At 31.1% G+C, this 24,771-nt stretch overlaps 1 protein-coding gene across 1 annotated transcript in view; it reads left to right on the forward strand.

Annotated features, from left to right (window-relative positions):
• Positions 1–24,771, forward strand: part of LOC143044610 (kinesin-like protein KIF19) — a 76,705-nt gene that overhangs the window by 33,627 nt on the left and 18,307 nt on the right. Inside the window, exons 4-6 of the mRNA XM_076216668.1 lie at positions 12,785–12,872; positions 15,010–15,146; positions 23,991–24,116. Of these exons, the coding sequence (XP_076072783.1) occupies positions 12,785–12,872; positions 15,010–15,146; positions 23,991–24,116 (351 nt within the window). The remainder of the gene's footprint in view (positions 1–12,784; positions 12,873–15,009; positions 15,147–23,990; positions 24,117–24,771) is intronic.

Consider the following 24,771-nt stretch of genomic DNA (forward strand, 5'->3'; position numbering starts at 1 on the left):
AAGATCTATCTGCCCTGAAATTTTCAGATGAATCGGACAACCTGTTGTTGGGTTGCTGCCCCTGAAATGGTTATTTTAAGGAAATTTTGCAGTTTTTGGTTATTATCTTGAATACTATTATAGATAGAGATAAACTGAAAACAGCAATAATGTTCAGCAGAGTAAGACCTACAAATAAGTCAACATGACCAAAATTGCCAGTCGACCCCTTAAGGAGTTATTGCCCTTTATAGTCAATTTTTAACAACTTTTCATCATTTTTTGTAACTTTTCTAAAAATCTTCTTCTCTAAAACTACTTTGCCAAATTTAATCAAACTTGGCAACAATTATCATTGTGGTTTATAGTTTAAAAAATGTGTCCGTTGACCCAGCATACCAAACAAAATGGCCGACATGGCTAAAATTAGAACATAGTGGTAAAATGCAGTTTTTGCTTTATATCTTTGAAACCAAGACATTTAGGGCAAATCTTTCAAGATTTTAATGTCCATCAGAATAAGATATATCCCCTCACAAATTTTCAGTTGAATCGGACAACCTGTTGTTGGGTTGCTGCCCTTAAATTGGTTATTTTAAGAAAATTTTGCAGTTTTTGGTTATTATCTTGAATACTATTATAGATAGAGATAAACTGTAAACAGCAATAATGTTCAGCAAAGTAAGATCTACAAATAAGTCAGCATGATCAAAATTGTTAGAGGACCCCCCTAAGGAGTTATTGCCCTTTAGAGTCAATATTAAACAACTTTTCCTCATTTTTAGCTCACCTGGCCCGAAGGGCCAAGTGAGCTTTTCCCATCACTTTGCGTCCGGCGTCCGTCGTCGTCGTCCGTCGTCTGTCGTCCGTCGTCGTCCGTCTTCGTTAACTTTTACAAAAATCTTCTCCTCTGAAACTACTGGGCCAAATTGAACCAAACTTGGCCACAATCATCATTGGGGTATCTAGTTTAAAAAATGTGTGGCGTGACCCGGTCAACCAACCAAGATGGCCGCCACGGCTAAAAATAGAACATAGGGGTAAAATGCAGTTTTTGGCTTATAACTCAAAAACCAAAGCATTTAGAGGAAATCTGACATGGGGTAAATATGTTTATCAGGTCAAGATCTATCTGCCCTGAAATTTTCAGATGAATCGGTCAACCCGTTGTTGGGTTGCTGCCCCTGAATTGGTCATTTTGAGGAAATTTCGCTGTTTTTGGTTATTATCTTGAATATTATTATAGATAGAGATAAACTGTAAACAGCAATAATGTTCGGCAAAGTTAGATTTACAAATAAGTCAACATGACCGAAATGGTCAGTTGACCCCTTAAGGAGTTATTGCCCTTTATATTCAATTTTTAACCGTTTTTCATAAATCTAAGTAATCTTTTACAAAAATCTTCTCCTCTGAAACTACTGGGCCAAATTAATCCAAACTTGGCCACAATCATCTTTGGGGTATCTAGTTTAAAAAATGTGTGGCGTGACCCGGTCAACCAACCAAGATGACCGCCACGGCTAAAAATAGAACATAGGGGTAAAATGCAGTTTTTGGCTTATAACTCAAAAACCAAAGCATTTAGAGGAAATCTGACATGGCGTAAATATGTTTATCAGGTCAAGATCTATCTGCCCTGAAATTTTCAGATGAATCGGTCAACCTGTTGTTGGGTTGCTGACCCTGAATTGGTAATTTTGAGGAAATTTTGCCGTTTTTGGTTATTATCTTGAATATTATTATAGATAGAGATAAACTGTAAACAGCAATAATGTTCAGCAAAGTTAGATTTACAAATAAGTCAACATGACCGAAATGGTCAGTTGACCCCTTAAGGAGTTATTGCCCTTTATATTCAATTTTTAACCGTTTTTCATAAATCTAAGTAATCTTTTACAAAAATCTTCTCCTCTGAAACTACTGGGCCAAATTAATCCAAAGTTGGCCACAATCATCTTTGGGGTTTTATAGTTTAAAAAATGTGTGGCATGACCCGGTCAACCAACCAAGATGGCCGCCACGGCTAAAAATAGAACATAGGGGTAAAATGCAGTTTTTGGCTTATAACTCAAAAACCAAAGCATTTAGAGGAAATCTGACATGGGGTAAATATGTTTATCAGGTCAAGATTTATCTGCCCTGAAATTTTCAGATGAATCGGTCAACCTGTTGTTGGGTTGCTGCCCCTGAATTGGTCATTTTGAGGAAATTTTGCTGTTTTTGGTTATTATCTTGAATATTATTATAGATAGAGATAAACTGTAAACAGCAATAATGTTCATCAAAGTAAGATTTACAAATAAGTCAACATGACCGAAATGGTCAGTTGACCCCTTTAGGAGTTATTGCCCTTTATAGTCAATTTTTAACCATTTTTCGTAAATCTTAGTTATCTTTTACAAAAATTTTCTCCTCTGAAACTACTGGGCCAAATTAATTCAAACTTAACCATAATCATCTTTGAGGTACCTTGTTTGAAAAATGTGTCCGATGACCTGGCCTTCCAACCAAGATGGCCACCACGGCTAAAAATAGAACAGGGGTAAAATGTAGTTTTTTGCTTATAACTCTGAAACCAAATCATTTAGAGGAAATCTGACAAGGAGTTAAATTGTTAATCAAGTCAATATATATCTGCCCTGAAATATTCAAATGAATTGGACAACCAGTTGTTGGGTTGCTGCCCTCCAATTGGTAATTTTTAAAGAAATTTTGCTGTTTTTGGTTATTATCTTGAATACTATTATAGATAGCGATAAACTGTAAACAGCGATAATGTTCATCAAAGTAAGATCTATAAATAAGTCCACATGACCTAAATGGTCAATTGACCCCTTAAGGAGTTATTGCCCTTTATAGTCAATTTTTAACAATTTTCATTAATTTGGTAAATTTATGTAAATTTTTACCAAATATTTTTCTCTGTTACTAATGGGCAAAGTTCATTATAGATATAATTGTAAGAAGCAAGAATGTTCAGTAAAGTAAGAACTTCAAACACATCACCATCACCAAAATACAATTTTGTCATGAATCCATTTGTGTCCTTTGTTTAATATGCACATAGACCAAGGTGAGCGACACAGGCTCTTTAGAGCCTCTAGTTGTAACTTGTATAAAAATCTTTTCTAAAACTACTTGGCCAAATTTAACCAAACTTGGCCACAATCATAATACTAAGGTATCTATTTTTAAAAAGAGTGTCTAATGACCCCGCCTACCAACAAAGATGGCCGACATCAGTAAACACATTAACAGGTGAGCGACACAGGCTCTTGAGAGCCTCTAGTTCGTAAATCTTAGTAATCTTTTAGAAAAATCTTCTCCTCTGAAACTACTGGGCCAAATTTAACCAAACTTGGCCATAATCATCATTGGGGTATCTAGTTTAAAAAATGTGTCCGGTGACCCGGCCAACCAACCAAGATGGCCGCCATGGCTAAAAATAGAACATAGGGGTAAAATGCAGTTTTTGGCTTATAACTCAAAAACCAAAGCATTAAGAGCAAATCTGACAGGGGTAAAATTGTTCATCAGGTCAAGATCTATCTGCCCTGAAATTTTCAGATGAATCAGACATTCCGTTGTTGGGTTGCTGCCCCTGAAATGGTAATTTTAAGGAAATTTTGCTGTTTTTGGTTATTATCTTGAATATTATTATAGATAAAGATAAACTGTAAACAGCAATAATGTTCAGCAAAGTAAGATCTACAAATAAGTCATCATGACCAAAATGGTCAGTTGACCACTTTAGGAGTTATTGCCCTTTATAGTCAATTTTTAACAATTTTCATTAATTTGGTAAATTTATGTAAATTTTTACCAAATATTTTTCTCTGTTACTAATGGGCAAAGTTCATTATAGATATAATTGTAAGAAGCAAGAATGTTCAGTAAAGTAAGAACTTCAAACACATCACCATCACCAAAATACAATTTTGTCATGAATCCATTTGTGTCCTTTGTTTAATATGCACATAGACCAAGGTGAGCGACACAGGCTCTTTAGAGCCTCTAGTTGTAACTTGTATAAAAATCTTTTCTAAAACTACTTGGCCAAATTTAACCAAACTTGGCCACAATCATAATACTAAGGTATCTATTTTTAAAAAGAGTGTCTAATGACCCCGCCTACCAACAAAGATGGCCGACATCAGTAAACACATTAACAGGTGAGCGACACAGGCTCTTGAGAGCCTCTAGTTCGTAAATCTTAGTAATCTTTTAGAAAAATCTTCTCCTCTGAAACTACTGGGCCAAATTTAACCAAACTTGGCCATAATCATCATTGGGGTATCTAGTTTAAAAAATGTGTCCGGTGACCCGGCCAACCAACCAAGATGGCCGCCATGGCTAAAAATAGAACATAGGGGTAAAATGCAGTTTTTGGCTTATAACTCAAAAACCAAAGCATTAAGAGCAAATCTGACAGGGGTAAAATTGTTCATCAGGTCAAGATCTATCTGCCCTGAAATTTTCAGATGAATCAGACATTCCGTTGTTGGGTTGCTGCCCCTGAAATGGTAATTTTAAGGAAATTTTGCTGTTTTTGGTTATTATCTTGAATATTATTATAGATAAAGATAAACTGTAAACAGCAATAATGTTCAGCAAAGTAAGATCTACAAATAAGTCATCATGACCAAAATGGTCAGTTGACCACTTTAGGAGTTATTGCCCTTTATAGTCAATTTTTAACCATTTTTCGTAAATCTTAGTAATCTTTTAGAAAAATCTTCTCCTCTGAAACTACTGGGCCAAATTTAACCAAACTTAGCCATAATCATCATTGGGGTATCTAGTTAAAAAAATGTGTCCGGTAACTCGGCCAACAAACCAAGATGGCCACCATGGCTAAAAATAGAACATGGGGGTAAAATGCAGTTTTTGGCTTATAACTCAAAAACCAAAGCATTAAGAGCAAATCTGACAGGAAGTAAAATTGTTGATCAGGTCACGATCTATCTGCCCTGGAATTTTCAAATGAATCGGATAATCGGTTGTTAGGTTGCTGCCCCTGAATTGGTAATTTTGAGGAAATTTTGCTGTTTTTTTGTTATCTTGAATATTATTATAGATAGAGATAAACTGTAAACAGCAATAATGTACAGCAAAGTAAGAACTAAAAATAAGTCACTATGACCAAAATAGTCAATTGACCCCCTAAGGAGTTATTGCCCTTCATAGTCAATTTTTAACAATTTTGTTAAAATTTGAAGATTTTCAATAACATTTTCCACAGAAAGTACTGTTATAGATAGAGATAATTGATATGGTCAGTTGACCCCTTTAGGAGTTATTGCCCTTTATAGTAAATTTTTTACATTTTTCATAAATTTTTGTAAATTTTTAGAAAATATTTTCCACTGTAATTACTGGGCCAAGTTCATTATAGATAGAGATAATTGAAGCAACAAGAATGTTCAGTAAAGTAAGATCTACAAACACATCACTATCACCAAAGCACAATTATGTCATGAATTTATCCATGTCCATTGTTTAATATGCACAAGAACAAGGTGAGCGACACAGGCTCTTTAGAGCCTCTAGTTTCTTCTTACGTTTCCAAATACAAATTTATAGAGTGTCTGACTCCATCATGTTGCTGTTAGGTAGTAAAGTAAGGATCTTCATGTATACTTTTGAAGACCCTTTGGTGGCCTTCGGCTGCTGTCTACTCTTTATTTGGGTTGTTGTTTCTTTGACACATAAATTTCCTCATTTCCATTCTCAATTTTATTTTGACCAAAAAAGGTCAACTTTAAAGTTTTTATAAAAAAAAAGATAGGAAGGGTTTTGGACTAACAATGCTTAAAATTATAGCTAAAAAAGAAAGTAACACTGTTATGACTGTAAAGAAAGTATGATTTTCTGACTTAAAAAATTGATTTGGTCAAAAATCAGACAATCTTAAGAAAGATAAATCAAGATGAACCAAATAGTTGTGAAAAGAGTTTTATAAATTGCATATTGGTATTAAGTACATAATAAACAATCGAAAGTTCAGACATTTTTCTTTCAAAAGTATTTTTTAAGTGCTTGGTCCAGATTTTAAAATGATTCTTGCTTAAGAAAATGATAGATTTTATTCAAACATGGTTGCATTGTTAATATTTTGGAATCTGATCTTTAAGTACATATATATGTATTTATAGTAAGAGTACTGTTCAAATACTTATATTGAATTTTTTTAAGTGTTTGTTTATAAAATAGATTGACTTTTAAAATCAATAAACACGATAAGGGTAAATCTTCTATCAATCAAATTCATATGATATTTGATCTCTACTTTGTTGAATTGTCAACAATTCATTCAATAAGTTCAATAAGATGCCCTTTTAGTAAACTCAATAACAAAAGGATTGAAAAAGTCTTCAATTTTGAACCGTAATAATTGTGTTTGAATTTTTAAGATATAAAATGAATTTAAGAAGATTATAGAAAGTAAAATTCACAGAAATAGAAACAAGATCTAAGTGTCTATTATAAGTACTACTTTTTATGTTAATGTTTTATCCTTTCTGCTGAATTAATTCACATTTTGTAAAGCTCATAAGTTTAAAACGTGCCTTAATAACATTGTGGGGACTTGTCACACTAAGTAAAGATTATAGGTTTTATCCTCTAAATATCTATTTTTGTAAATTTTTGTTCTAATTTCTGTATCATTGACATAATTTTCTCTATGTTGATCTCCTTTCATATATCCTAACCCCGAGAAATCATTTTTGGCACAAATTTGTAAGGATTGTGCAGTATAAAAAAAATTGGCTGGTGAAGTTTGCATGAAATTATACATAATTTTTTAGATTTTGATCCATTGTATGTTTCAGAGTTAATTTTTTTCTCTAAACTTATAAGTACATGTACACATTTTTGTTTAGGATGATGTATTTTCTGTTTAGGATGATGTATTTTTTGTTTAGGATGATGTATTTTCTGTTTAGGATGATGTATTTTTTGTTTAGGATGATGTATTTTCTGTTTAGGATGATGTATTTTCTGTTTAGGATGATGTATTTTTTGTTTAGGATGATGTATTTTCTGTTTAGGATGATGTATTTTTTGTTTAGGATGATGTATTTTCTGTTTAGGATGATGTATTTTTTGTTTAGGATGATGTATTTTTTGTTTAGGATGATGTATTTTCTGTTTAGGATGATGTATTTTCTGTTTAGGATGATGTATTTTCTGTTTAGGATGATGTATTTTTTGTTTAGGATGATGTATTTTTTGTTTAGGATGATGTATTTTCTGTTTAGGATGATGTATTTTCTGTTTAGGATGATGTATTTTCTGTTTAGGATGATGTATTTTCTGTTTAGGATGATGTATTTTTTGTTTAGGATGATGTATTTTCTGTTTAGGATGATGTATTTTCTGTTTAGGATGATGTATTTTCTGTTTAGGATGATGTATTTTCTGTTTAGGATGATGTATTTTCTGTTTAGGATGATGTATTTTCTGTTTAGGATGATGTATTTTCTGTTTAGGATGATGTATTTTTTGTTTAGGATGATGTATTTTCACACTTTTTTGAGACCCATTGGTGGCCTTGGGCTATTTTATGCTCTTTGGTTGAGATGTTGTTTCCTAGACAAATTCCCAGCTGTTGTCATTCTAAGTTTTAACTGTAACAAATGGAATCTGCACAACAAAACATTTTCAGTTGTTAAGTTTCAAAACACCATTGAATAAAATTTGTAAAGGGGGATTTATTTTCACCATCGATTTTTCAAATTTATTGAATGAAATAAAAAAAAAATGATTGATTTCATTAAGTTGATAATATTAAATTGCAAATTTCATTGTCAATAAATCTCCATGAAATTATAAATTATATATTGAAAATATTCGGTAACCTTATAAACCTAGTGATGTAGTCTACAGACACAATGATAAACTGAGAAGCTTTTGTAGCAGTCTTAGATTTTAATGCAACCTTGATACAGATTATTGCATTAATTTACATCTCATGATGCAAAACAAGACTCTATTCAAATGAAATGGTATAAACAATTTTTATCAATTAGAAACCAACTCAAGGCCGTAATGATCAAAAAGACATCTATATGGCAATATATATTCTTTGAGAATCAAAATTAAGTCTATACAATATATATTTCAAGCTACAATTTTTATCAATTAGAAACCAACTCAAGGCCGTAATGATCCAAAAGACATCTATATGGCAATATATATTCTTTGAGAATCAAAATTAAGTCTTTACAATATATATTTCAAGCTACAATTTTTATCAATTAGAAACCAACTCAAGGCCGTAATGATCCAAAAGACATCTATATGGCAATATATATTCTTTGAGAATCAAAATTAAGTCTTTACAATATATATTTCAAGCTACAATTTTTATCAATTAGAAACCAACTCAAGGCCGTAATGATCAAAAAGACATCTATATGGCAATATATATTCTTTGAGAATAAGTCTTTACAATATATATTTCAAGCTACAATTTTTATCAATTAGAAACCAACTCAAGGCCGTAATGATCAAAAAGACATCTATATGGCAATATATATTCTTTGAGAATAAGTCTTTACAATATATATTTCAAGCTACAATTTTTATCAATTAGAAACCAACTCAAGGCCGTAATGATCAAAAAGACATCTATATGGCAATATATATTCTTTGAGAATAAGTCTTTACAATATATATTTCAAGCTACAATTTTTATCAATTAGAAACCAACTCAAGGCCGTAATGATCAAAAAGACATCTATATGGCAATACATATTCTTTGAGAATCAAAATTAAGTCTTTACAATATATATTTCAAGCTACAATTTTTATCAATTAGAAAACAACTCAAGGCCGTAATGATCAAAAAGACATCTAGATCGCAATATATATTCTTTGAGAATCAAAATTAAGTCTTTACAATATATATTTCAAGCTACAATTTTTATCAATTAGAAAACAACTCAAGGCCGTAATGATCAAAAAGACATCTAGATCGCAATATATATTCTTTGAGAATCAAAATTAAGTCTTTACAATATATATTTCAAGCTACAATTTTTATCAATTAGAAAACAACTCAAGGCCGTAATGATCAAAAAGACATCTAGATCGCAATATATATTCTTTGAGAATCAAAATTAAGTCTTTACAATATATATTTCAAGCTACAATTTTTATCAATTAGAAAACAACTCAAGGCCGTAATGATCAAAAAGACATCTAGATCGCAATATATATTCTTTGAGAATCAAAATTAAGTCTTTACAATATATATTTCAAGCTACAATTTTTATCAATTAGAAAACAACTCAAGGCCGTAATGATCAAAAAGACATCTAGATCGCAATATATATTCTTTGAGAATCAAAATTAAGTCTTTACAATATATATTTCAAGCTACAATTTTTATCAATTAGAAAACAACTCAAGGCCGTAATGATCAAAAAGACATCTAGATCGCAATATATATTCTTTGAGAATCAAAATTAAGTCTTTACAATATATATTTCAAGCTACAATTTTTATCAATTAGAAAACAACTCGATGGACGCACTTACTAACAAAAAGACATCTAGATCGCAATATATATTCTTTGAGAATCAAAATTAAGTCTTTACAATATATATTTCAAGCTACAATTTTTATCAATTAGAAAACAACTCGATGGACGCACTTACTAACAAAAAGACATCTAGATTGCAATATATATTCTTTGAGAATCAAAATTAAGTCTTTACAATATATATTTCAAGCTACAATTTTTATCAATTAGAAAACAACTTGAAGGACGCAACTAACAAAAAGACATCTAGATGGCAATGCATGTATTATTATACTCTTTGAGACTCTACAATATTTCAAGCTTCATTTTTTATTAATGAGAAAAGAAATGAAGGATGCAAATAACAAAAAAACATCTAGATGGCAATAAACATTCTTAAAGAATCGGAATTAAAGCTATACAGTAACAATATTTCAAGCTCCAAATCAACTATATTTTATTTATTATCTATGTTGAGTTTAATTATAAAAGTTGTGAATTTTAACAGAATTATTAAAGACATTTTAAAATTTGCCATTGACAAATTATTCCATGGACAATACAAAACAACTGAGATATGACCAAAACCAATGACACAAGGTTGCTGACTTGATATATATTCAGTATATACAGTCATATTTTGTTAGAAATATCATTGGGGGAAAAAACACAAGTGGAGCAGATTATCTGCTTTACCCTTCTTGAGATCACCTCTATTAATGGATGGCTTAGTGTTGATCATTCTTAAGTTTTCTTATTTTTCTTTTGTATATTTTCATTTTTTTTGCCATGCCTTTGTCAGTTTATTTTTTATACATGAGTTTGAACGTCTTGTTGGTATCTTTAGCCTCTCCTTTATATACATCATTTTTATATAGATTAGACCATTGGGTTTTCTGTTTGAATGGTTTTACATTAGTCATTTTTAGAGCCCTTTTGTAGGTTGTTGGTTGGTGTGAACCAAGGCTCCTTGTTGAAGACCGTACTTAGACCTATAATGTGTACTCTTACAAATTGTGACTTGGATGGAGAGTTGTCTCATTGGCACTCATACCACATCTTCTTATATATCTATTTAGCATTTATAAGTTTTGTGATTGGAGATTGACTTAATTTATAACAATGGACATGATGGTAGAAAAGATTACTGACCTGACCTATCAAAGCTACTTATTTCAGTCATTGATTCATTGATCCTTCTATCTAATTTATTCAAATTCAAAAGGAAATTTCTATTAAGACAATAATAAAATTCATGTAATGGAGAATAAAAAGGCACTTTTTGTTTGAATCTGTAGCCGAGGAATTTGATTTATTGGTTTCTAAAGTTCAGGAGTGTAAATTTAAGTACTCTTAGAGGGAAAGGTTGCTGTCCTAATAAGTGATCTTCCCCAGCTGTTCTACATACCAACATTGAAGTCATGGATTCACCCTTAATTTTATATCATTAATTATGATATAAAATCTCTTTCAGCAAGACATATAAGGGACGACATCAAAAGATCAATGTAAGATAATAAACTTTATTCAAATAGTTTGGGGGTGGGGGGGGTTGAACTGCTGCAAGATTTGGTTATCCGACATTGATTTTTACATATATCCATATGGGTCAATCAATTTTCCCCAAATTAAGTTAATAGGGGGGTAGGGGGGTCAGTGAAAAAACTATTTGAATTAAGTTTTTTATCCTTCATTGAACTTTTGATGTCGTCCCTAAAGTTGACAATCCCTTAGATATATGATTAAGACTGTGCATTTGGAAAAGATATGTAACGTTAACTAACATGAAACTGCAACCCTGAGCAACTTTAAAACATACTAGAAAATTCCTATAGAGGTCTCCATGGATAGATAATTATGACCTGCTTTTATTGAAAAGACAATTAATTTAAGAATTTTTTTTCTTATTTTCAAAAAAAAAGAATTTGATCTATATAAGATTACTAATTTATACAAAAGAATGATTGATACAGTCATTGTGCTGCTACTATAGTATAATAATATAATTTCTTTTCTTTTCTGTTCTTATGATTATTATTTGGAATATTGGCATCACAGAAACTCAACCATTCTGTTGATTTCAGCATTAACACATCTTCAAAAAGACCAATTATTTCAATTGATGTCACATTTTAATAAAACATATTTAGTCTCTCACTCAAATATATATGACATTCAAAATTTCCCTCCAAAAAAAAGAATGCAATTTTTTTCGAATATAAAATCAAATCTAAACAAACCGAAAAACCTTGTGGATTTAGTTTCAACCCTTTGACCCCTCATCAAGGTGACATTACTATAATTATCTTAATGATCATTGTCAACTATCCAAGTGTGCAAAAACTTAAAAGATTTTAAAGATAAAACATATAATTTGCATGTAATGCAAAAACAAAACTATTGTTTACGATGACCTATTTTATATATTCTTAAATACACAAAAACAAAACTATTGTCTATGAAGACAAATTTTATATGTTCTTAAATACACAAAACAATGGCATTGTTCAGATAAATGACAAAATTGTTATATGATATGCAGTCGGAATTATTTATTTTTTCTGATCTGGCACATGATAAAGGGATTTTTGCTGTTAAAACAAATGGAAATATTTGTATAAGAGCTTTATCATTGCATTGAACGTGATTAAGTAGAGCTTTTGTTATTAAACACTTCAAATTCTCAAGTTTAATGAAAATAGATAACAATATTTGTTAAATATAAGTGGCCAGGCACTTTATGAAATCAGAATTATCACTTAAAAATAGAAAAATTTTAAGTTTGACATGTTCTATGACCAATATGCAAGAGTGAAATTGTACAAAACATACATATGGAAAGCCAAGGGTTTTGAACCTCTTCTGAAGTAGTTCGACTATTAACCCCAACTTACCCCCTCAAAGACATCTTCAGGCTCTGTGCTGATATATAAAACACTGAAGTTTAAATTTCAAAACTTTACAAAAAACGAAAGCTAGGAAAGTCAGGGGTGGAGAATACTAATTATAAAAAAGAAAATGTGGTATGAACCGTCACATAATGATTGCCACTGAGACAAATCTTCACAAGAGACCAAATGACACAGATATTAACAACTATCACTGCAAGGTCACCCTATGGCCTTCAACGACCAAATCCTATACCACATAATGAGCTATAAAAGGCCCCAATATGACAAATGAGAGAACTAATGACCTAATTTATGTACAAAAAAATGAAAAGTGTAACTTTGTCCATTTTGGTAAATATAATGATCTTTTTTAATTTTTCAGGATGAGGTTTACAAGAATACAACGAGATCTTTGCTGCCAAATATCATAAATGGTTACAATGCTACAGTGTTTGCCTATGGAGCAACTGGTAGGTTCTAGTTATTCAGGCTAACATTTATATCACTTATCAGCTTTTCCAAGTTCTTACAATGCATAATTTTTTGGAGACTGTAAAATAATCTATAGACCAAGTTAGCTCTCTTTATTCCTTAGGATTCAAAAAATGTACTAAGTAAGAAAAATATAGTCTGGCAATTTGCATGACACATTTGAACATGTTTTAATGTTGTCTCTCAAAATTAATTGTAAATTATTATTGAAAAATGTCAGGAAATCCAAAAACTAGTAAATATTATTTATTTGTGTTGGACAAACTAACTTTTACACTGAAGAAAAACTTCAAGCACAGTAATAGAAATTCAGCAAAACTAAAACTTTGACAAATTAAACTGTTATTCCAGATCCTGTATTTACATGATTTATCGACATGCTTTACAATAAACTAAGGTCAAATTTCGAAATGATATACCCTTCCTAAAATATTGAAATCTATCAATATTTATAATCCATAACATCATGGTGTATATTTCAGATATATATACTCAATCGTTCTAATGCCCTGATGGGTGTGTCTAATAATAACATTTAATGTGCAATTACACCAAATAAAGTATTATACCACAAAGAAAAATAAATGTACAATCACCAGGTTGCATTTGAACTTTCTTGCCAAAAAGCAGCGAGCATTGATGTTGAATAGAAATACAAAAGTTGGCAAGCATTTACACTAAAGTAACCCTCAATCATCGGCTAAAAAGACTGGTGATTTACAATTTTCTTTACATTTGAAGTAACATTTGCATGCATGAATCCTATGTATTTATTTATGTTTGTATAATATCCAAGGATCTCACATTTGTCATCTTTTGAAAAAAAATCGCATTAGTAATTCATATAGGATGTTTTAAATCAATACTTTTGAAGAACATAAATTTAATAGTGCTTGTTTAATCTAGCATTTAATATGTATTCCATAAAAGTATTATGTTAATATTTAATTCTACTTTTCATGTGCAATGATGTATTTCGATACGATTGGAAGTTATGAGATATTATGCTGAATGGTACATTAAGTTTTATAACGACTCAATCAAATATTGCTATGTCATTTGGCAAAAACTGAAGAAGAAGGAAAAAGATATATCAATATTTAGAAGCATTCTGATAAACAATGTTGACTCACTGTTTCATAATGATTATAAGACATTGATTTAAGTGAAATTTTATTTTATTGGAGACTTTCCTGTTCAAAGAATAAGATTTTCAGATTTGAAAATACTAAACTGAATGATTGTTTTGATCCCATAAGAAACTGAGCTCTTCCAAAAAATCAGATTTTAACTCAAGTGTGCTCATTCTGCCTGAATGATTAAGTGCATAATTTTTCAGACATACAAAAAAAAAATTAATGCGATTGTAGGACTTGTTGACCCCTGAGTAAGTCCTTAAAAAAGGCAGTCAGAATTTAGAGTAATATCTGACTGATGCACTTTTATTGGTTACCCTATCATTAATTTACATAACATTCAAGTAATTTTTATGCCCCATTTATGATGCTCCATTTATTAACATTATGTTTTCTGGTCTGTGCGTCTTTCTGTTCGTTCGTCCATATATCCCTTTGTCCTTCTGTCCCACTTCAGGTTAAATTTTTTGGTCAAGGTAGTTTTTGATGAAGTTGAAGTCCAATCAACTTAAAACTTAGTAAACATGTTCCTAATGATATGGTCTTTCTAATCTAAATGCCAAATTAGAGATTTTATCCCATTTTCACGGTCAACTGAACATAGAAAATGATAGTGTTGATGGGGCATCCGTGTACTTGGGACAGTCATTTTTTTTTTTTTTTTTTTTAACAATTATCTTAGTCTACTTTAGACCTTTCCTAACCAAGCACAGTTATTTCTTTTCTTTTGTTGTATGCTTTGTTGGGGTGCCCATTCATTGGCCTCAATTTTGGCATGTTCTTTCTTTTTGTCAGTTTTCTTTAAAAAAAATCTAACATCCATATTCTCTTGGAAATTTAGATTGATTGAGAGTCTAAGATTTTTATGGATATTAATTTACATGTGTATTTCTTGAAAATAAGGTAACAATGGTTACTTCAAGCTTAAAAATAAGTTAACTTTCTTCTGAAAATCATTTATATATTTGTATATTTTCAGGTGCTGGAAAAACATACACCATGTTGGGTACAGATGATGAACCAGGAATCATGGCCCGGGGACTAAACGATTTGTTTGTAGAGATGGACAGAACGAAAGAAGAAATGAAATACAAAGTCTCCATGTCTTATTTGGAGGTATCAACTTATGTCTGATATATCATAACACAGAACATGTCATGCATGTGCCAGAAATTTTATTTTACAGCATTGTGGATAAATTGATTTCTTAGTAATCTTGAAACGAGCAAGTATAAATTTTGAATGAATATAGAACACAAATAATAATTATAAAACATGGTCAACAGGAATATTTCATTTTGAATCTTAAATTGATTGTTGGTTGCTTTTAATCTAGTGAAACTTGAGGAATCTGGCAAAATCAAAATGATTCAGAAACATTAAATTAAGCAAATGTTTTCATTGTATTTAATAAGGATATAAAGCGTGCTTAGTTAATTGGATTATTTCTCTCTTGTTGTATTATTAACTATATTGTGGTTCCTAAGGGTCCGATTATTATTCTGTCTCTCCCAACCTCAGGGATGAAACATTATACCTGCATATCTTCCTCCTACTTTTTTATCATTTTAATATCATATAGTCTGTTAGAACGAGTAACTAACTTATAAGTAGGAAAAAGAAACAAAACTTTCACAAAAGTGCAAGACTTGTCACAAAATTCCGATGGCCACTTTTTAGGCGTAACCTTTAAAGAGTACGGAAATTACCCTATTGTGTCCCAATTTTCTAGTGACGTCACTGTTTTCTTGATTGTGTTTCATTCATGATCGGTGAAGATGATATATCTTTATGATGATAGTGCTTTTTATAATCTTTCTTAATACAGAATTTGTCCCTCATGAATGATATTAATTTGATGGTCTCTATTGAATTTATTAACAACCTTTCTTGGAGACATGTAGAAATTGACACATTAAATAGATACATATTTAAAAGAGCAATCTTTATTGACGAGGTTGTGCCAAAGCTTTATGTCATAAATTTATAAATTTTGTACTTTTAGTTTTTGTGCTATTTGTATCTATTAGGAAATTTAATATATTTAAACTTTACTACCGTAACAAAAAAACTCTTTAGATAGAGACATTTAATTTTCTACAATTACAAACAGTTTGTATCACCTTAAAACCGCAGATTAAGTTGAACTAGGTCACTATGGACTTTGACTATGTATGTATTATATAAGAAGTCTTAAGAAACCTTTCCTTGACCTTAACCACTGGTAATGTTGTTTCAAGCTGTATGCAATACTTAGTATTGTTTATTACAAGCGTTATTTGAACCTTCATTTATTTCTTATTTGATTTTTAAAAGTACTTTTCTTTACCTAACAAAAATTTATATAAATCAATGCATTATAATGTCAAGCTTTAGAGTTCATGTTTTATAAACATTTTATAGTACATAAAGTGCTAGGGCTCTTTTCAATTGTCAAATGTTGTATGGTGTCAGTAACATCTAGATATTCTATATGCTCTTGAGAAAACTAAGTAAAAAGCAAAAAGTAACATAAAAAAAATACTGAACTCCCAGGAAAATTCAAAACTGAAAGTCCCTAATCAAATGGCTTTAATCAAAATCACAAACACATCAAATGAATCAATAACAACAAAGGAGCAGGTATTGATTGATGTTCTTCATCTCAACGTCATAGTTAAGGTGGTACCTAACACTACAGGGAGATATCTCTGTAAAGTCAGCTAAACGTTTTATTTACGTTGTGTTGAAACAGAATATTAAGCTTCTCAATGATTAAAATTGGTGTTTGTCAAACTGCTATATAACCAGTGTATTTTTTCTGACAAAACGGTTGGTTCAAAATTTAAAATTTTTTTATATTTTTGTTAAAGGGTCAAAGTAAATACTTTGACAAAATGTTATGAAAATTAAACGAGCCAAATTAATTTTAGTGAAAGTTTTGGGTACCACCTTAAAGGCCATATTTATGCAGAGTACAAACTCATTTTTAATTTTGATAAATCTATTCTTTATTGCTGTCCCATTGACACCCAACCATGCCAACTGATGTCTTGTATGTCCAAAGTTGATATATGTGCTCTTGCTTCAATAATTTTTATCCTGTTTTTTTTTACTTTTTTTTTATTTTCTATGCTAGTCAGGACTACCTTTCGTCTCGTTAGTCTGTTCGTTTCAAGATATGTAAAGAAAATAAATGGACTTATTGGATAAAAGAAATTACAGGACTTGAGTGTAAGAAAACATGCTCAAAGCACTATATACTTAATTGTAACTTGTTATTTGGCTGTATTAGGGAATGTTACCAAATATTGGACTTTATTTCTAACCTTTTGCAAAGTGTTATATCTTATAAACACGTTAAATGTTTTTCATAGAGGCTCACTAGTATTTATATTATTGCCATGCAAATTACAAGGGTATTTTTCACTATCAGCTTATGAAAGGATTTGTTTGAATTGAACAATATTATTGCAACAGCCTTTTAAGTACAAACACTTTTCGATTATTCAATGTTTGTTAACCTTACAATTTAAATTAAAGGATTTCAATAATTTCAAATGATTGAAATTCTCTGTTTTGAATTTCAATCCTGAAACTGAATAAAGAAAAACAAATTGAAATGAAACTGTGAGGTGTAAAGTCAAAAGAACAAATGTAAATAAGGCAATAATAGTTTAATCTAAACAAAGATTTCAACAAATAATAAAATCAGATGAAATAGAAATAAAGGTGGGTTGGGAATTTAAGGCCCAACAAATTTCATTTTTAGTTCTTTTATTTATTGGGTTTCAAAAAGTCATTGTACAGTCAGTGTTTATGAATATTGGCTGCCCTTACAGTACTTAGAATTTAAGAGACACATCATCTTGAAACTATTTACCAGTAAAAAGAATAACTACCAAAATCACTGGTTGCAGCCCAGCAACTTGCGTCATTACTCAATAGTATTGTTCATTTAACCTCACACAATCAAAGATTTAGATTCTTTTCAATTCTTCATCTAGAATATAAGGGACTCCAGTATGGTAATTTCAAGGTCATGTTTAAAAATTGCCTCAGATTTTAAGTTCATTTTGAAGCGAAGTCTTGTTCTAGACTGATCTGGTTTTCTGTTTATAAAATTTTGGAAGGCTGATCACTGGTCCTTTTAAATCAAAAGTCTTGTCGAAATATTGTCTGTCAAATTCATCAAGACTTCAGGTCATACAAAACCATGTTGATAGATATAGGAAGATGTGGTGTGAGTGCCAATGAGACAACTCTCCATCCAAATAACAATTTAAAAAAAGTAAACCATTATAGGTCAAGGTACAGCCTTAAACATGGAGCCTTGGCTCACACCGAAAACAGAAAGCTATAAAGAGCCCCAAAATTACTAGTGTAAAACCATTCAAACGGGAAAACGAACAGATAAATCTTTATAAAATAAAAAACGAGAAACAGGTATAAATTACATAAACAAACGACAACTACTGTACATCAGAAGCCACATAGCAAGGTAGTGCATATAAATAGGTTGTGTTTCAAATTTAATTCGGTCCTCTCAAACCAAGGGCATACTGATTTTTCAAAGGGCCTTTAATATTAACAAACGTATAAATGGCTCATAATATGCTGAATTTTATAGAAAATTTATATACATTAGGAGAAAGACTCACCTAAGTGATTTTACTTGTACAATAAATCTCAAACTTGTCAAAATTTATCCTTAATTGCTTTTATTGAAGTCATATATTAAAGATAGAAATATTTGTCAACATGTCCAAGTGCCCAATATACAATTTATGAATGTTAAAATCACTTGATTGAATTATCTTTTCACTTCATGTGAGTCAATAATTCAATTTCCAAATTACATTTGTATGAGTATAATTTATTTTATATAGGTATTAAGCATTAATTGGCTTGATAAGGGTTAAACATGACGTATATTAAGTGGTAAGATTATATGTTGATTAAATAACATTATACAGCCATTATGTATTTAATTCTTATATATTCTTTATAAGTTTATAAATAAATTTTTTAGAGTTGACAATATAGCTTGGTCTTCAATTCTGAAAGATTATTTATATATCTGAATGAAATGATTCTTGATATAAATTTTAATTACTTTGTATAATTACCATAAGAACTGATGGATGAAAAGTGGGATTGCTGTGTCATATCTGCAATAATTAATTGTCGACAAATTTAAAAGCACTTAGTAAAATTACAGACTTCATGAAGATTTGGCAAGAAATGACTGCTATATCTATTTGAATTAAATGACAGCTATTGTATATGTAATAAAAGGCGATTGCATACATCATAGCTATAGATATCAGTGTAGTTATATCATGTCTAATGAACAGTTTTCAAATTACCACTATTATATAATAGAAGGGTAAAGCAAATATTGGAATAAGATATTTTTCATGAGTAGACATGGTAGAGTAAAGGGCTTTAACTGTGGAGTTTTGATAAAAATACTGTATTTAATTAAGTGTAATTTAAACCTTTAAGTGATATTGGTTCTTAATGTATGGTCTGAATAGTTATAATAGTAGAGAATATTGATTAGTACTACCATTTAAATGTGTTTTAAACCTGGAGCACTACCATAATGGCATTAAGCAACTGAAACTGTTTTAAAACTTTTTGAAAGTATTCAAGGGAACTAACTCTAATTACTTGTGATACAATGTAAATTTATCATACTCAAGGGAACTAACTCTAATTACTTGTGATACAATGTAAATTTATCATACTCAAGGGAACTAACTCTAATTACTTGTGATACAATGTAAATTTATCATACTCAAGGTAATTAACTCTTACCACTTGTGATACAATGTAAATTTATCATACTCAAGGGAACTAACTCTTAAATCACTTGTGATACAATGTAAATTTATCATACTCAAGGGAACTAACTCTAATTACTTGTGATACAATGTAAATTTATCATACTCAAGGGAACTAACTATAATTACTTGTGATACAATGTAAATTTATCATATTCAAGGGAACTAACTCTAATCACTTGTGATACAATGCAAATTTATCATACTCAAGGGAACTAACTCTTAAATCACTTTTGATACAATGAAATTATCATACTGAAGGGAACTAACTCTAACCACTTATGATACAATGTAAATTTATCATACTCTTGCACATTTCATGAAATTATTATTTCTGTTTTACCATTTATCTGATCTAAGAAAAGATTGTTTATTGTCAGTCTGTAGTTTTCTATGTTAATGTTGTGTGGAATTGTTTGCCTTTTTTTTTCTTTTTTTTTTTTTGCCATGGCGTTATCAGTTTCTTTTTGACTTATGAATTATTCAAAAGATTTGATTGTTCCCTTGGTATCTTTTGCCTTTTTTTTCAAAGTCATTAAATTAATTGTTTTTAACAAGGATCAAGTAAATAATAAATAAGCTCAAAAATTATTAATTTTTAGCTCACCTGGCCCAAAGGGCCAAGTGAGCTTTTCTTATCACTTGGCGTCCGGCGTCCGGCGTCCGTCGTCCGTCGTCCGTCGTCCGTCGTCGTCGTCCGTCGTTAACTTTTACAAAAATCTTCTCCTCTGAAACTACTGGACCAAATTAAACCAAACTTGGCCACAATCATCATTGGGGTATCTAGTTTAAAAATTGTGTCCGGTGACCCGCCCAACCAACCAAGATGGCCACCATGGCTAAAAATAGAACATAGGGGTAAAATGCAGTTTTTGGCTTATAACTCAAAAACCAAAGCATTTAGAGCAAATCTGACATGGGGTAAAATTGTTTATCAGGTCAAGATCTATCTGCCCTGAAATTTTCAGATGAATCGGACAACCCGTTGATAGGTTGCTGCCCCTGAATTGGTAATTTTGAGAAAATTTTGCTGTTTTTGGTTATTATCTTGAATATTATTATAGATAGAGATAAACTGTGAACAACAAAAATGTTCAACAAAGTAAGATCTACAAATAAGTCAACATGACCAAAATGGTCTGTTGACCCCTTTAGAAGTTATTGCCCTTTATAGTCAATTTTTAACCATTTTTCGTAAATCTTAATTATCTTTTACAAAAATCTTCTCCTCTGAAACTACTGGACCAAATTAAACCAAACTTGGCCACAATCATCATTGGGGTATCTAGTTTAAAAATTGTGTCCGGTGATCCGGCCAACCAACCAAGATGGCCGCCATGGCTAAAAATAGAACATAGGGGTAAAATGCAGTTTTTGGCTTATCACTCAAAAACCGAAGCATTTAGAGCAAATCTGACATGTAGTAAAATTGTTTATCAGGTCAAGATCTATCTGCCCTGAAATTTTGAGATGAATCGGACAACTCGTTGATAGGTTGCTGCCCCTGAATTGGTAATTTTAAGGAAATTTTGCTGTTTTTGATTATTATCTTGAATATTATTATAGATAGAGATAAACTGTAAACAGCAAAAATGTTCAGCTAAGTAAGATCTACAAATAAGTCAACATGACCAAAATGGTCTGTTGACCCCTTTAGAAGTTATTGCCCTTTATAGTCAATTTTTAACCATTTTTCGTAAATCTTAATTATCTTTTACAAAAATCTTCTCCTCTGAAACTACTGGACCAAATTAAACCAAACTTGGCCACAATCATCATTGGGTTATCTAGTTTAAAAATTGTGTCCGGTGATCCGGCCAACCAACCAAGATGGCCGCCATGGCTAAAAATAGAACATAGGGGTAAAATGCAGTTTTTGGCTTATCACTCAAAAACCGAAGCATTTAGAGCAAATCTGACATGTAGTAAAATTGTTTATCAGGTCAAGATCTATCTGCCCTGAAATTTTGAGATGAATCGGACAACTCGTTGATAGGTTGCTGCCCCTGAATTGGTAATTTTAAGGAAATTTTGCTGTTTTTGATTATTATCTTGAATATTATTATAGATAGAGATAAACTGTAAACAGCAAAAATGTTCAGCTAAGTAAGATCTACAAATAAGTCAACATGACCAAAATGGTCTGTTGACCCCTTTAGGAGTTATTGCCCTTTATAGTCAATTTTTAACCATTTTTCGTAAATCTTAGTTATCTTTTACAAAAATCTTCTCCTCTGAAACTACTGGACCAAATTAAACCAAACTTGGCCACAATCATCATTGGGGTATCTAGTTTAAAAATTGTGTCCGGTGACCCGGCCAACCAATCAAGATGGCCGCCATGGCTAAAAATAGAACATAGGGGTAAAATGCAGTTTTTGGCTTATCACTCAAAAACCAAAGCATTTAGAGCAAATCTGACATGTGGTAGAATTGCTTATCAGGTCAAGATCTATCTGCAACAACAGAAGAAAGAGAGTTTTTAACGACCTCAGCTGGCTATACAACCCTTACACAATCAACTGAATTTTGCAGAAATCATTAATAGGATAGATTGCCCTTATATGATAATTTTTTATTACCTTTTTGGTTTTTTTGGCAAAGTGGGGGGGGGGGGGGGGGGTGGTTGCGCAACAACAAAACTACTTCACAACTTTCTCATTACTTTGCATTTCTTGTTAGATAAATTTTACAAAAATTCTCCCCTGAAACAACTGTTGAATTTAAACAAACTTGGTTTAAATCACCACTAGGATATCCAGGGACCACTGTGTATGATGACCCTGCCTGCCCACATGGCTGAAATTAAACATAGGTTTCAAATGCACTTTTTAGTATTATATCTCTGAAACTAAACGACAGTACAACAGTTGCATTTATCATGCAACAATTGTAAATAAAAATATCAGGTGAGCGACACAGGGTCCTTGGACCCTCTAGTTAATGATTCCTTAAGAGAACATTGACAAGTATACCATTATCTCCTTAAATTCATTATCATATTGAACAAATAACAACAAACTATGACTGAATCTAAAGGGAATAGAAAGAACAATATTATTTGAAACTAATATTAAATATGAAATATTTGAAAGGAAGACAATAATATTTCCATTTGTCATATAGTGAAAATTGTCAAGAGATTCATAAACATAAATATTACATTATAAGATTAAAATCTGTTTTTGTTCAAGGTGAATAACTGTCTCAATAAGTTATAAATTTTGGTTCATATATAATAGATTAGAAAATGATGATTCCTAATTTGTTCAAATTCTGATATAAACTTAAAAAAAAGGAAAAATGTTAACAAATTTGATTCTTTTTCTTGGAGATTGAAAACTGATATATGGTTAGGCAGTAATTAGCACAGCAATTGATTCTTTTATGGCCTGAAAAGCACTTATTTGCACTATGGTTTATAAGAGCAAATAACTATCTAGTAGTATAAAATTTAAATCCCTCTGGAGGTAACAAGGATTGTTATATGTGATTAACCATGATACTGATAAAATTGCAGCTATCAGCAGAAGAGCTTAGTGCCAAAAGAGTAAACTATCATTAGTACCATATAAAAAATCTTACATAATGATATTATTCATCACTATTTAATTTACCCTAGAGTACAATAAGTAAGAAGAATTTACCTGTAAGGATTTTTTACTGTAGGTAGATTCTTAACTTATCATCTATGAACTACATGCATGCACATAAAGAATGTCATATGGCTTTACGCTGTTTGCATGTTAAGAGACCTTGTAACAACTCTTTGAGGGGTCTATAAGTGGCCTGTTGTAAGGTTAAATTTCTGTCCCTATCCAATATACCCTCATTTTCCAGTGGCAGTCCAAATTTCCTGACAATCTTCCCGGATGGCGTCTATTACAAGACCTACCTCATAATTGTATTCATTGTTAACTTGTTCTTGTCCAGAACATGCATGGAATATGTGCCACTGGAGTGGACATTAAGCAACCAACAATCAATCAATCAATCATATGGCTTTTTCAATATCACATTTTTATCAACCCCAGACACTAATATTACCTAAGAGCTCTGCAACCATGATTGATGTCTATATCATTACAGAAAATAGTATGATTGTTATTCAAAATTTCTTTATCTATTTCAGATATATAATGAAATGATTCGAGATCTGTTAAATCCATCGTCAGGTATCCTTGACCTTCGGGAAGATGCCAAGGGTGGTGTCCAGGTGGCAGGTCTGTCTGAGGTCACAACAAGGTCAACAAATGAGGTAATTAGTCTCTGAGAAACTTGAATCTTAAACTTGAAATTATTTGATACCTAATATTTGTATTACAGGTTTTCCTATTTTTTTAAGGTCTACCTCAAAGTTTCTATAAGCATTTGTTCTTAGCGCACTACCTACCTCCTTAATTTTTTTTCAACTAAATGCATTACAGTTTGTTTAAGGGTGACCTTTGAAAGTATAAAATAAAGATTTTATTTCCAATTAAAACCATAAATATAAAAACGAAGATGTGGTATGATTGCCAATGAGACACCTTTCCACAAGAGACCAAATGACACAGAAATTAACAACTATAGGTCACTGTCTGGCCTTCAAAAATGAGCAAAGCCCATACCACATAGTCAGCTATAAAAAGCTCCTAAATGACAATGTAAAAAACGAGAAAACTAACAGCCTTATTTATGTACGAAGAATGAATGGAAAACAAATATATACCGTAACACATAAACAAGCGACAACCACTGAATTACAGGCTCCTGACTTGGGACAGGCACATAGAGAATGTGGTGGTGTTAAACATGTTAGCAGGATCCCCCTCCTAACCTGAGACAGTGATGTAACAGTACAACATATGAACGAACTATAAAAATCAGTTGAAAAAGGCTTAACTCATCAGATGGATAAATATACAAATACT

Source organism: Mytilus galloprovincialis, chromosome 9, assembly GCF_965363235.1.
Source record: "Mytilus galloprovincialis chromosome 9, xbMytGall1.hap1.1, whole genome shotgun sequence".
In the NCBI taxonomy this organism is placed as follows: Eukaryota; Metazoa; Mollusca; class Bivalvia; order Mytilida; family Mytilidae; genus Mytilus; species Mytilus galloprovincialis.